This window comes from Aricia agestis, chromosome 16 (genome assembly GCF_905147365.1).
Source record: "Aricia agestis chromosome 16, ilAriAges1.1, whole genome shotgun sequence".
Classification (NCBI taxonomy): domain Eukaryota; kingdom Metazoa; phylum Arthropoda; class Insecta; order Lepidoptera; family Lycaenidae; genus Aricia; species Aricia agestis.
Window position 1 is genome coordinate 10,645,823 of NC_056421.1, and position 14,354 is coordinate 10,660,176.

Sequence of the window (14,354 nt, forward strand, 5' to 3'; positions counted from 1 at the left end):
TCGGTATCGAGTATCGATAAATACTATGCTTTAAACTCATGGTAGAGCTACTGGTATTTGGTAAGTGCTTTGAAAAATTGGTTAAAATAGCACATTTATCAGCACCGTACGCGCCGATCACGCCGCATAGTACACGAAATGCGGATTGCAGCGCGTACGGTGCAGTGCGGACGAATGTGCGATGTTTCGCATCATTACATACAACGAATTCTAAAATGCGGTTCGTTCGACACCACCAGCTGCCTGCTGGCTTTGCGATCACATTTAATAATATATCAAGATCATAAACATAATCTAATATATAAAATTCTCGTGTCACAATGTTAGATAGCGTACTCCTCCGAAACTGCTTTACTGATTTTAACCAAATTTTATATGCATATCCAGTGGTCTGAGAATCGGCTACTGGGTACTTTTCATATTGATAAGTGCATTTGTTGAATAAATAATAGTAAACTATTACAACTCGAGACTGACGGCGACCATTGTTTGTGCGACGGGATAGCGATGGGCGTTGCCACGGTGACATACTTATTTAGTCACTTCAATAAAATAATACGGGCGAAATACTTTATATGGCAAAGAAACGTTTGCCGGGACAGCTAGTATTATGTAAAAAATTAAAAGATCTATTTTGTAACAAGTATAAATCGTTTATTCCTAACATAAATAAAATTTAGATAACTTATAATTACTTATTTACATACAGGAACGCCAAAATAATTTATAATCTGCTATTATGATACAATTTAAAAAATATCAAAATCATAGGAAATATTTCTGTACTACCTAATACAACTTACATAATGTATCTAAATAGAGCTCAGTATTGGGAGCTATAATGCTACCAATTTCAATGTTATTCATTATTGAACTTTGATATTATTTTTAAATTTTGGTGAAAAAAATACTTATTATGGCATTTTTTTTAATATGTCATACTATTTCATGAGCAGATACATACATAATCTACTCTATTTTTGTTCTGACAGAATGCAATAAGTCTTGTTATACAATATCTTATAGAATACTTAATAAAACAATTTCAAAGGTGTTTTAACTTTGTTCTTATAGACCTTTCAGGCACTATTATTTTTAAAATTCATAATATTATGAATAATGTTAGCTATCAAAAATAATTTCAATATTAGTAAGTTTTCCACGCTTAACATGGCCTTACAAAGTGATTCTTTCTACATTGTGACAGATCGACAAAGAAAACCTGTCACTTTCTCTTTTAAGCCTACCTAGCATACGCCAACGAGATATCTCATTCTCGAGATAATTAAAAACTACTCGTCTCATAATGTCAAAATCTCGACATTATCTCGAAAAAACTTTATTAAAATGTGTTATTTCGATGATAGATCTACGCAAAAAAAAATGTTTGTCATGCTAGGGTCAATAGAGATGAAGAGACAAACCATCAAACATCGAGAAAACATGTAGAGTGAGATATCTCGTTGGCGTATGCTAGACAGGCTGTCAGTGTTACTATTCTTCACATTTCTGCTGTGGTAATGCTTAGCCTGTTGCGCGTTGTAAATTCGCTAGTACAATCCACAAACTTTGTTTGCAGGTATTGCCTTGTCTGAAAAAGAAAGAAAATATTCAATTAATAATTATTCTTAGAATTTACCCAACTTATACTATTTTTTTTCGTCCATTGGGAATATGCGTTTGCATTCTCGACGGTCTTAGGAGGCCCAGGTATGGCCTATGTGTATGTGGGAATCCCCGAGGCGGTGGAAGACAAAAGTCTCGCCCAGGGAATACCCACTAAAACCAATGAGTATTCATGTGTTCCTACTTTTTAAATTATACTTACAAACATTACGTTACTATAACGTCGGTATACATAGCATGGATCTTTAGCATGGTTCTTTTTATTAACAAGGAAGTTAGTAACTACTCTCTATACTCTTTAGTCTATTGAGTATTTACTCTTGTACCCAAACTTTTAACCAACTACCAAAATTGATTTTTTATAGAAAGTTTCGTACAATTTTGAGTCTAATGTGTCTCAAAATTTTAGACCATGTCAGGCCTGTCCCACCTTTAAAGGGGCAGATCACAAGGGACTCACAAGCGAGCGGTGACGGGCGCGCAAGATTTTTTCGTCGCATATATCTACGTACTGATTTAACCGCTGTGACAGAATCATTATAAATCTGATAAATATGAACAATTGAAAAAAGTCAAAAAAATATTTCAATAAAGTAATTTAAGACTTTAAAATACAAAAAAAGATAAAAAAATATACACAAACATAGCAAATAAACCAATTTGTTACAAACAAACCGCATACTACACATAAATAAACACAAGTTACTATGTTTAAGTTGTAAAAAAATCCTGACCAGCTCCTACACTATAATCGAATTAAAACTATTATAAAATATACGTTGGGTTACTAAAATTTGATTATAACTATAAAAAAGTTTGCTATTAGTAGCTACAGTAATTAAAAGAAGATTACTTTATTTTCTAAAAGGTGACAATCTTGATTTCGTCAGAAAGGGTACCTCTTACGCGATAGAAAGAGAGCGCACATGTAGGTAAATATAATTGTAGGCACCTAGCACTGCGCGGTCGGAATTTGAACTTTATAGTATCGCAGCAAGAGTTGTTATTTTTTTAAACGGGTTTCACGTGTTGGAACTTTGTTGGTACTACTAATATATATTCTGTGACCATGTCTTAATTAAATAGACAGTCATTTAATATTTTGATTCTAAAGTCTAGTGTGTCTTAAAATTTTAGACCATGTCTTAAATAGACAGCCATTTAATATTTTGATGAAGCAACTTACCAATCATCTTAGGATACGGCAAATTCAAATTGTCCATAATCTGTATAAACTCCTTCAAAGACTTAGTTAGTCTCGGGTTATATTTCTTCTCCTCTCCAACAGTCGTAGCGGTTACACCTTTATAGTCATGAGCGGGGTACAGCGTATAATGATTGGGTAGAGTGAATATCTTCTGATGGACCGAGTTGTAGAGGGTTTCCGAACAACCTTCTTGGAAGTCTGTCCGTCCGCAACCTCTTATTAGTAGGGTATCACCAGTAAATGCCAGGGACTGAAAGATTAAAAAAGTACATGTTAGCTGTTAGCTATGATTTTCAAAAGGACAAAAGAGTAAAATTGTAGTAAATGCATAAAGTTAATATACCTAGCGGAATAGAGCAACAATTTCGAGCTGTCAAACGAAACCAAAATTGGTTTCCATCTGTGTGAAAAATATGTGTACATATACACTTACACAAGCATGATTGAATATGAATTCCAGGAGAGAAAATTGTCAACGTGCGGCACGCGTGCCGACTGGACGTCAAAAAAAGAGTGCTGCTGTCATGTATCACACGTCTCTTTTTACCACGCAGTGTTACTGATAGTGACATCTCGCTTGCTCAGGCCTTTGTTTCTCTATTCCGCTAGGTATATTTACTTTATGAGTAAATGAGATCTTGTTTGTGTAACAGTAAAATTTATTCATAGGCTACGAATAATAAAAAGTAAGGAAACGTAACTCCCATACAATTACCGTTTGTTTTAAATTTGGTTCTTTTCGAACTGTCATGTATAAACGTCAGCCTGATACCGCTCAAGGCCACCTAAATATTGCAAATGTATTGAAAATGTGTAGGTACCTAACGGCCGCACTCAGAGTGGAAAATTAATTAGTTAAATGTAATTAATTCAAAATTTTGACATAAAGCCCCATACGTTATCTGTCAAACTCTTCATTAAATTGAAGGTTAATCGTAATTAAATGTCTCTGAGTACAGTGGTAAGGTACACTTTTTTGACAAGACGTATTAATTATAGAACATGTTTTTTGACGGGAGTTACTTTTCCTCAGTTTTTATTATTCGTAGTTCATAGGCAAGTGACGGATGTATGACTTTAGCAGGGTTATGTCTGCCCAGCCAACATATCATGTCTAAAATTGTGTTGTTCTATGATTTGTGTTGAACACGACAACAGAGCTCCGTTGACTACTAATATTCGATGATGAGTAATTAGGTTAGTACAACTACTTAGTACTAAATAAATAAAAACAAACATATCAGCCTCTAAAATATTACCTGTCCATGACAAATATACGTCAAGCATCCATTAGTATGACCAGGAGTGGCCACAGTCAGCAGCTTGTGGGACCCAAACGTGACCTCTTCTCCGTCCACTAAATGTATGTCTGCTTGTGCACCGGATGCTTTGCCAATAACTGATTTGCAGCCTGGGAGGAGAGACTTCAGCCTGCCTGTGCCGGTGACATGGTCAGCATGCATGTGTGTGTTCACTGGAAAATTGTTAAAATTGTTGTTGTTGTTGTTGTTTAAATTTTTTGTTGTGTTGTTGTGATTGTTTAAAAGAAGAATAATATAAATTTTCAGTAAGGTCTATTTAATGTTTAATAAAGGATTAAATATTGTAAAGTCATTATTACATTTCGTTTTTTGTTTTCAGTAATGAAAAAGGAGGCATTTAGGGAATGCAATCCCGCAAGATAATTTCAATCTCTGTATTTGCGGGATTGAACCATCACAATCCCGCTGGATCCCGCATGGTGGACTTAAACTTTTAAAATAAATCGTTATAAAGACTATACTGATTTAGGGCTTGATGATACCTACTTCATACCTTAGATATAAAAAAACTAAACATTGTGTTTGGAAATGGCTACGTAATAATATTAGTTAAAAAACTAAAAAACAAGCCTATTTATTTTCAACATTTTTTTTTTTCGAAATACTTATAAAGAAAATTGTTTGCTAAAAGATTACATTACATACATACTACAACCCAAGCTTATAAAATTATGTTAAAAAAGTTAAGGTATTAATTGTGTCTGCCAAACGGTTTCTGATATTCGACACAAGGTAGCCACTAGCCAGCATCTGTAAAAGTTGACTAAGCTTCCACGCTGGTTAGTACAATAATTTCATCATCAATTTGTCATTTAATGTGAATGATTATAGGTGAATTGAATGTAAATTGTTTAGTGGGCTGCTTGTAGCCAGTTCACGCACCCCCGCGCGCAGAGCACGTTTGAATCCTGCTTCTTTGTAATTTTCGACCGAGATTAGTCCCGCAAAATACATGCGGGATCCCGGTATGTCGGGATCCCAGTATCCCGGTATTGCATTCCCTAGAGGCACTGTATGAGACATAAGAAATATAAGGCAGACATAAATTCTTTTCACAAAATATTCCTTTTGCACATACAAAGTCCCTGCCTTCCCAAACGAAGCTCGTTGACGTAGGCAGAAAGGCAGCTACCCTTAAGTGGAACTGGGCAGGTCACGTCTCCCGTATGCACCCGGACAGGTAGGCGCGTCTAGTTTCGGAATGGCTACCGACTGGTCGGCGAACGGCGTGGTCGACAGGCCGACCCAAGAAAAGGTGGCGCGACGAACTAGATGCGTTTGATAAAGAGTGGAAAACAACATCACAGGATCGTGAACTTTGGAAAGAGAGAGGGGAGGCCTTTGCTCAGCAGTGGGACACTGTAGGCTGATAATAATAATAATAACATACAAAGTCGCAGGCAACATTGAACCCGATTTTTACACATTTCATCATTCAAATTTCAAATTTATTTGAAAACTACTACAAAGCCATTCAAAGATACTTACTTGCATACAGCAGTTTAAAATTCAACTCCTTTATAATATTAGCGTCTCTCTCTGCGTGTTCGATCACTGGATCTATCAGCACCGCCTCTTTACTGTTCAAATCACCTAGTATGTATGTGTATGTACTGCTGACTGAATCGAACAACTGAAAAGGTAAGAGGAATTAAGAGTAATTAATAATAATAATTGTTATTGAATAAATGGTTTTGCAAATAAGATATCACAAGTGGACAATACCAGTAATATTTAATTAATTTTACTAAAGTGATTTTAAAAATTGTTATATTAAAATTATGATTAGAAAACCATAATAAATAAGATAGGTATAATGTTGAAGGGGAAACTATGCATCTACAAACAAAGAAACCACCTCTATAAAAGATATTGTACAATATCTATTTATCTAGTAAACATCACATAGGTAACCTTGAGTCTGTTTTATGATGATCACATAAAATAGTTATTATTATCTCACAAAACATTATTATTTATTTTATTTATTTATTTATTTAAAAAACTTCATGCACATAAAAGACCAAAGGTGGACTTAATGCCTAATGGCATTATCTACCAGTCAACCTTTGGGCGGTACAAGAACAAAATTGTGTAGGTGCCAGTCAAGTTACAAAAAAAAGAAAAACTTATACTTAACTTATCAAATAATTATTATATATCATAACATCAGTATTCAGTAAAACACAGATGTTAAAATAAAATAATGTTTTGTCCTTGTCTAGCACATTAAAATAATGATATAATAAACAAGAACATTGTTTAACTATAATGTCTGCGTAAACAGTATATTTCGATTACTAACAGAAAAAACTATTAAATAAAATAACACTAATGAATTACCACAAACATAGATCAAGATAGATACCTCATGTCCCTCCATTTGTATGAAAACAAGCATGTCACTTTTTTATAGCCACTGTGACATACCGATGATAAGAAAAGTACCCATTATCTAGGCCAACATTTCTATTTAAATTTGTACAGCTCAATACTGCACTTTTAGGCATTTAGGCATTTTAAAAATTCCGATTGACATCCGATTGCAATAGCAGATTAAAAACAGATTTCCAAAAGACGAGCATTGCTCGTCGTTTGGGAGCGTGATATGGCACGCGAAGTACATACACATGCGGTATCTATCATGATCAACGTCTGTGTGAATTACATTAAAATTAGTAAAGCTACTTACTTGCCTAAAAAAGAAATTGGAATCTCTTGATAATGTTGAGGACATTCTTACTGCATTAGGGACTAACTTCATCAGCTTCATAGATTGTAATGACAATAAAATCATCTTGTCAGAGATATTATACTATCAATATTATACTATGGGCTTGCACAATAATGGTTAAGGCAGTCACCCTGAAACAGAATAGTTATTTGTTGATGCCTGTACATAATTTGCATAAACAATTACGAATTATATTATTGCTATATGAAAATACTTCTGATTTTATTAATTCATTACAAAAAACTATTAATTGGCCCCCTTGAATGTAAAAAATGCATAATAATCTACAAATTAGCCACATTTTCAATTATAACTATTAAATAAGTTATTTCTTGAATACACAACAAAAATAAGACTACTATGATGAATGATGATGAACAGTTTAACTGTTCATTATATTATGGATTATGTTAATTGCATTAAGTACCAATTTTTAAGTGAAATGCATGGATACTTTCACACTCATAAATCTTGGTAAATTCTAAAAGGAGAGTTATTTGCTGGGGTTGCTGCTAATAGGCCTTGTGGACAAAATATAATACAATATAGAAAACAAAGTAAAATAATAAGGAAGTTTGATTTACCTTTGCCAAATGTGGTGTTTATTTTTTTTAAGTCCGTGTTTATTGCAATACCCAGAAACTGACTAATGACGTGATATCAACTTTGCTAATTATCACAAGTTATCGACAGGGAATGTCTTCGATTGAAGTAGTTTTGCTAGAAAATAAACAGAACCGATTCAAAAGTAAATAGATGAAAAAGACTCAACAATAGTTATTTAAAGTAAATTGTTTTTTTTTAAACGATGTTATCTTACTTGGTGCTTAAAGTAATATACTGCCCATTGTTTGCTAACCACAATCAATGATAAATTAGCGATAAATTAAATAAAAAGAAATAATCAGCATTTTCGCTTTTGACCAAAACAACAGACAAGGACGAATCCGTCAATGTCAAAGTCATGTTATGTCACCATTATGTCACTGTCAAGTCGGTTTGGCACCCACCAATGAATAAGAGCGTTTTCACACGAGAAACGACACGACACGACAAAATGCGGTGACGACTCCGGGCGCCATCACACGGCACCGCATGACACACGATTTTGAGACGACAATCCGCTATGTCGTCACGTTTTTTGTCTACAGATAATATACAAATAAATTCTTTATTGAAAAATTGTTAAATAAATAATTAATCATAATCTAACAGCCTGCCAAACTGCATAGCGGTTTTCTGGCGAGCATTACGCCGCCATATTACATTTACATCATATCTAGTATTATAATATGATAATAATTAACATTTAACATGGGCGTAGCGAGGTACTGGCAGATTTTTTATACTATACATAAATAATATTATATTATGACTACGTTTTATAATAAGCTTAACTATCAGCTTAAGACCCCAACAATAGATGACATATTTTTAAGAAGTAATGGCTGGTTTATACGTATAAATTGCTTATCGAGGTAACAGCTAAATTTTAACTTAATTTTAAGTTATTAATTGCATGTAAATACAAAATTTAGTAGCAAGTAGCAAGTTCAAATTTAGTTAAGTAAGTATAAAGTCATTTAAGTTAAAATCTTGTTGACTACTTATCTACTTAATACGTGTAAACCAGCCATAAGTGAATACGGTGTAGTCGCAGAAATCGTCTCTCGTGTGAAAACGTTCAAACGACAGACTGTGTGACGTCTGTCGTGCAATTTATATTTGTCTATGAATCGTGTCGTGTCGTGTCTCGTGTGAAAACGCCGTAAGGAAACAGACTTATAAAAGTCAATGGTACCCACAGATTACTAAAGATAAATCTAAAAAATGAGCCAGGCAAGGAGCCATAGATCAGCCAATTTATAAGTATACCATTACCATTTCGCTTATTCTCTGCAGAGTGCAGACTGCAATACGGTAAATGATGTAAAACTCTAAAGACTGTGTTAAGATATTGTCTTCGTAGTTCGTAACCGTGCGGAACTCACTTTGGAAATACCAAACCTAGTATTTTATAAATATCCTACCGAATTTTTATCCTTACCATAACTTGATTTAATCTTTACAAAAAAATTAAAATGTCGAAAAAAACGAAATATCGGGGAAAATGTTTTTAAATCATTTTGTAGCAAAACGGTTAAAAATATTATTACTAGTAATCACGGTCAAAAAATACAGTTAAAGCAGTAGGTGTTTAGTCAGTAGGTATTATTACTAAATGTTTCGCCATGCCAACTTGTTGCTTAAAATGTGAGTTGAGTACCTAATTTCTTTTAGATATTCAAACCACTAAGAAATTTAAGTCAGCAAAGCTTTAATAAAGCTGTATCATCATAAGCTCACAGGCAGGCCACAGCAAAAGATGCTGCAACCCACAGGACCAAAAATGTATTTCCAAGGCCAACGAACGAGTGGTTGTTTCTTTATTAAGTTTGCCCTATCCCATTAAGTCAAAAGTAAAGATAGACAAAGAGGCAAGAGCAGCGAAGCAGAAAAATGTCGCCGCGACATTTCTGTCTCTCGTCGACGCAGCCGAAAATATTCGGAAAGTGATTTTGTACGCAAAATTATTGTTATTGCCTCATTGTATAAAATGTGGTATTGAATATCATTATTCATTTGAATCTCGGTAATTTTCTGGTAGCGTTTCCCAGTTCCCACCAAGTTCCCACTCACTATAGACTATAGAGTAATGCATGTGTGTGCGTGAGGACGGAGGACGGAGCCCGGAGGTATTGCGACTGTGCAATCGGCAATGTATTGATGTAAACATTCTCTTGTCATTCGTTTACAGAATTTCAGAGTGTTTGCAAGATTTTCGATGCACTAAATGGCGCGCCTTGATAAATTTGTGAACAGCTGATGAAGCTTCTGTGCAAGTGATTATAATTTGGAATATTATTGAAACAACTTTATCAACCTTTACGTGAAGTTTTTTTTATGAGTGCGCAAACGTAACTTGTTTACACAAACAAAGGAACTCTACAATTTAACGTTTTCTAAAATCTAAACACGACTTGTAACTCGAAAAGAAGAGTTGTATGTTGGACAGCACTAAGGTGAGTTGTAAGCTTTTAAAAAAATTAATTAGAACTTCTGTGTATTAGTCTTATTCCAAGAATCATAACTTTATGATCCAATGTAGAGTTTGCCTATTTTTTAGCCCTGAATTAAATCATAGGCTTATTAATTTTATGCATTACACAATAAACGATTCATTAGTATTATGAAGCTTTGTGTATTTCTAAGATTAATAATTAATAATTAATAATTTCTTTCTCCATATCTGTATAACAAACTAGTTAATCGATATAAATTTCAGTACAATTCTCTCAAAGAAACCAAAATTATCCTATTTGAAAATCTACTAAATTTACCGTACAATGAAACAGAAAAGTTACTGACAATTATTTAAATAATAAAGTTGAGATTGTAGTGTTTGTTCTTGCCCGTACTTAACTCTAGATTAAATTGTTCTGTATAATTTTGTAAAATTTGTAAAAGTATATATTAAGTGCATGTCTTAGGTACGTTGTAATGATTATAGTTGCAAAACTTCTGAAAAATTCCGAATAATTCCGGAATACTTCTGGGAAAGTTTCTTTAAATTTGAATTATTCAAAATGAATTTAATAAAAAAAATATGAATTTTTATTTATGCTGAAAAATCGTATTTTGCATCAATCATCGATCGCCGCCGCGCATAGAGCGTCGCCCGCCGGCCGCTATCACCGCTTCGCACGCGCCGACTGCCACCGGCCACGGCGAAATATTCGACGGAAATATTCGAATGCGGGGTATACGACTCGCTCGCCCGTACGAGCGGGCGACGGCGGTGCGGAAGGGAGATGCTCCCCGGAGAAGTTTTCCCTCACCCCGCGGAAAGATTCGTACCCCGCATTCGAATATTTCCGTCGAATATTTCGCCGGAATAATTCAATGGAAATATACGTGTTTGTTTGTGGTTTGTGGTGGTTGAGTGAATTATTTGTTCAGTGGCACATTACGTAGGTACTTAAGTAAAATATAAATTGTTTATCTATACCTACTTCTAGGTTTAATATTATAAAGGCGAAAATGCGTCTGTTTGCCTGGCTGTCTGTTACCTCTTCACGCTCGAACCGCTGAACCGATTTGGCTGAAAATTGATATGGAAATACTTTGAGTTCCGAGAAAGGACATAGGATAGTTTTTATCCCGGAAAAATGTACGGTTCCGGCGCGATAAACGAATTTTGGCGCAACGGAGTTGCGGGCGTCATCTAGTTTTATCATAAATTAGTAATGGCCAATGGGATTGATTAATCTATACTTACCTACTTATTACTTACTTATATCCATACTATCCATACTGATATATCCTATTGTAAGTAAATCAGAATAAAAACCATAAAAAATAAACGAACTGATATGATTAGGTATTATCAAAGAAAAGTAACAAGCCGTTACCAGCCGCTATTTATCGCTAGTAATGATAATAAGCCAAAAAAGCCGTTTCTCGCCGCTTGGCTAATAATGTTAGTAACCGGCATCACATATTCTTAGATACACAACTAAAGATAAATAGTTTACAACTTCCAAGCGCAATTTTCCTCGTTATTTTTGACAGTTGAAATATTCCCAAAGTTTCGGAATATTTCGGAATACTTCCGAAGTATTCGACGGGAATAATTCGGAATCTTTCCCGCCAGCATCTATAGTAATGATGTAATACGCAACAATGTATTCCTTGTGCATCAGTGAATGTGTATATAAACTCCCCCACAGGACAGGCTTCGCCTAGCGTGGGGGCCAGAACTGTTGGTTACTGTAAACTGTTATCTATGGAAATAAATTTATTATTATTATTATTATTATTAATAATTATAATTATTAATTATTATGAAATACACATAAATGTGTATTTCAATTTTTAACTCGCGTGTTTTGTCGAAATACGTAGCTGTAACTTGTTTGTTGATATTGATAACACGTAACTATATAATTTAAAACCTGTAGCTTACAAGAAATTAAAAAATCCTTTATAATTTTTAATTAAAATACCTATTAAACATGGCATAAAATGAGTTGACTACCTACCAATTTCGTAAGGATACATTACATTTAATTATATTAGTACCGTAATTATTACCGAACTAATGAACTCCTGTTTATTTTTCGTAGTAAGTTATAACTTTGTATGTATGTATGATAGGTAGGTTTTTGTCACACATTCGTCAGATACCGAACTATAAATCAGTATCATTAGGTATAGCGAAAATTACGCGAAATTTTTTATGCTTCTGAATTATTACTCTTTGTCAATAGTGTATCACGCCTAAAAAAATTAAAGGAAATAAGTAGTAAATTTTCGCGCGTTTTTCGCCAGAAAAAAACTATAATTATACAGTATTATTTTTAAAATATGTTAAACCAGTAACAAGTTGACCCAATTTGAGGACAATGATTTAGAAATAATCGGCCAAGTGCGAGTCGGACTCGCGCACGAAGGGTTCCGTACCGGTATAGAGTGAAAGTAGACAAACAATTGTGTTTTTTGTATGGGAGCCCCCCTTAAATATCTACTTCATTTCAATTTTATTATTAATTATTAAAGTACAAATATGTTTAAGGATTTTGTGAAAATTTCAAGTGCGTAGCTGCTACCATTATTGATTACAAGCAAAAAGGTCAAAAAAATCACGTTCCTTGTATGGGAGCCCCCCTTAAATATTAACTTTATTTTATTTTTAGTATTTGTTGTTATAGCGGCAACAGATATACACAATCTGTGAAAATTTCAGAAGTCTAGCTATAGCGTTTCTTGAGATACAGCCTGGAGACGGACAGACATCGAAGTCTCAGTAATAGAGTCCCGTTTTTACCCTTTGGGTAGGGAACTCTAAAAATATCTGTATTTCTAAACCGTAGTCGTAACAGATGAATGTCAGCCCGTGACTCGTTTATCAAACAGCGCCATATCGATTTAACCCTGACCTAATTATTCGTTTACGTCTCTAGTAACAGGGATTCCAAATTCGAATCTAGGAGCGAACTCTGCGCTGATCCTCTAAAAAAGTTAAAGATTACCCAGTTGGTGCTCTATTTGAAAATCGTACTCACAGGTCGGTTCTTAGCTCACAGGAAAATAAGGTTCTTAGCCATTGGCGCCTTTCACTTCCACGCTACCCTCATTTATTGGATAAGGCCGATAAGGGGACAAATTAACCCCTGGATCTTGTCCAGAAATATGTCAAAATCAATGAAATTATTTCAAAGTAATAAAACAACGACCCAGAAACCTTATTAAATTATATTTTGTTACTTTGCTTACAAAAACTCAGATCAAGAAGCGATACAATTTTACGCGTGGATTTTAAATCGCGACGTGTAGACTGTAGAGTTCGAAACTTGACATTTACAATTTTTGAGTCTTGACTCTACTTGCTAATGTTCGGTGGTTTTTTTAGGTTTAAAGGTCTTTGATTTTTTGCCATGAATCTCTTTTTTTTCTTTCTATTTCTCATATAACGATCTATATTTTATGAACATTACAAGTTACAAGTTCACTTTACGCAAACACAGCAGTTGCATTATAAAGATTTCACGATGCAACAACGTTTTAGTCATTCTAAAAGGCAGTTTCGTGTACACAGTTTATTGCCGTCAATAAAATAACTACTATACTATACGTTACGTAATTTGTTAGACAAAGAGCACCGTGTAGTAATGCATTACAGGTCCAGACCGTCAGAGTATCTATTTATTTCGCACAGGAATAATAAGTTTAACGGCCCTTTTCAGAAATAATTCAGGATTACTTAAAGTTAATTTAACTAAGACTTTAACGTAAAATGTACGAAGCTTATGACAAAATCTGCGTTTAATGTGTCTGAATGCGGCCGCATTAAGAGTCTCAAGTTTAAGAGATCTCCTGACTCCTGAGTCCTCAGAGATGGACTTTTTACCTGCGACATTTTTTCTAAGCAAACAAAATTGCAGGCAAAGTCTAGATTTTTTTTAGTTGTACAGCAACAACGAACAAAAGCTTAGAGTTCGGCGCCCGCTCTACCAGCCCTACCCCCCTGGCGAGACGGGGAGTGGCTGCCCTGCCACTTGCATAGTGATATATGGCTAATGCACTGTGGCTGAAGCCTCTTGCACTCTAATATTTTTTTTATTTCTAAAGTAGAAGCGAATTTTTTGCCACAGTCTAAAAAAACTCTATTATTTTTAATTGTGTTTGTTTGTGTTGAAGCAGCGAATTTTTTGCTACAGTCTGATATAAGAGAGAATTGTTTCTTAAGGTACTGGAGATTTACGCAGAATTAATTTAAGACGTAGTGACCGTGAATCTCATATTATGATTCTTTTTTAATTCAAACAAGTTTCTTAACCCCAACCACATAGAGTTGTTAAATTTGGCGTGTCCTATGTAGGTGTATAATTATTGTCTGTCTGGTATAGTATAGCTCCTAATCGGT

General features: G+C 34.4%; 2 protein-coding genes across 5 annotated transcripts in view; one reads left to right on the top strand and one right to left on the bottom strand.

The window, feature by feature from the left end:
- Positions 1–1,431: 1,431 nt before the first annotated feature.
- LOC121734640 (persulfide dioxygenase ETHE1, mitochondrial) lies at positions 1,432–7,832 on the bottom strand. 2 transcript variants are annotated; one of them, XM_042125230.1, is made up of 7 exons: positions 7,710–7,832; positions 7,474–7,609; positions 6,848–7,020; positions 5,644–5,788; positions 4,093–4,307; positions 2,813–3,083; positions 1,432–1,591 (listed from the first exon to the last, which is right to left on the bottom strand). In XM_042125230.1, the coding sequence occupies exons 3-7, from the start codon at positions 6,950–6,952 to the stop codon at positions 1,551–1,553; spliced, it is 777 nt and encodes a 258-aa protein (XP_041981164.1). In that variant the 5' UTR covers positions 6,953–7,020; positions 7,474–7,609; positions 7,710–7,832; the 3' UTR covers positions 1,432–1,550. The 2 variants fall into 2 exon arrangements, with proteins under 2 accessions (XP_041981164.1, XP_041981163.1); XM_042125229.1 differs by having other exon boundaries at positions 2,813–3,086.
- A 1,779-nt stretch (positions 7,833–9,611) lies between these two features.
- Positions 9,612–14,354, top strand: part of LOC121734632 (tubulin-specific chaperone cofactor E-like protein) — a 32,791-nt gene continuing 28,048 nt past the window's right edge. For 2 of the 3 annotated variants that reach the window (XM_042125220.1, XM_042125221.1), the window contains exon 1: positions 9,612–9,951. The gene's annotated coding sequence lies outside the window, so the exon portion shown is untranslated. The remainder of the gene's footprint in view (positions 9,952–14,354) is intronic. The other variant, XM_042125222.1, reaches the window with a different exon arrangement.

Excerpts from the sequence above, each read along its gene's own strand:
- LOC121734640 (XM_042125229.1), bottom strand. The coding sequence starts at position 6,952 with ATGATTTTATTGTCATTACAATCTATGAAGCTGATGAAGTTAGTCCCT. Across the intron at positions 5,789-6,847 it reads CCAATTTCTTTTTTAGGCAA|TTGTTCGATTCAGTCAGCAG; the intron begins GTAAGTAGCTTT and ends TTACCTTTTCAG. Across the intron at positions 1,592-2,812 it reads GCCGTATCCTAAGATGATTG|ACAAGGCAATACCTGCAAAC; the intron begins GTAAGTTGCTTC and ends TTTCTTTTTCAG.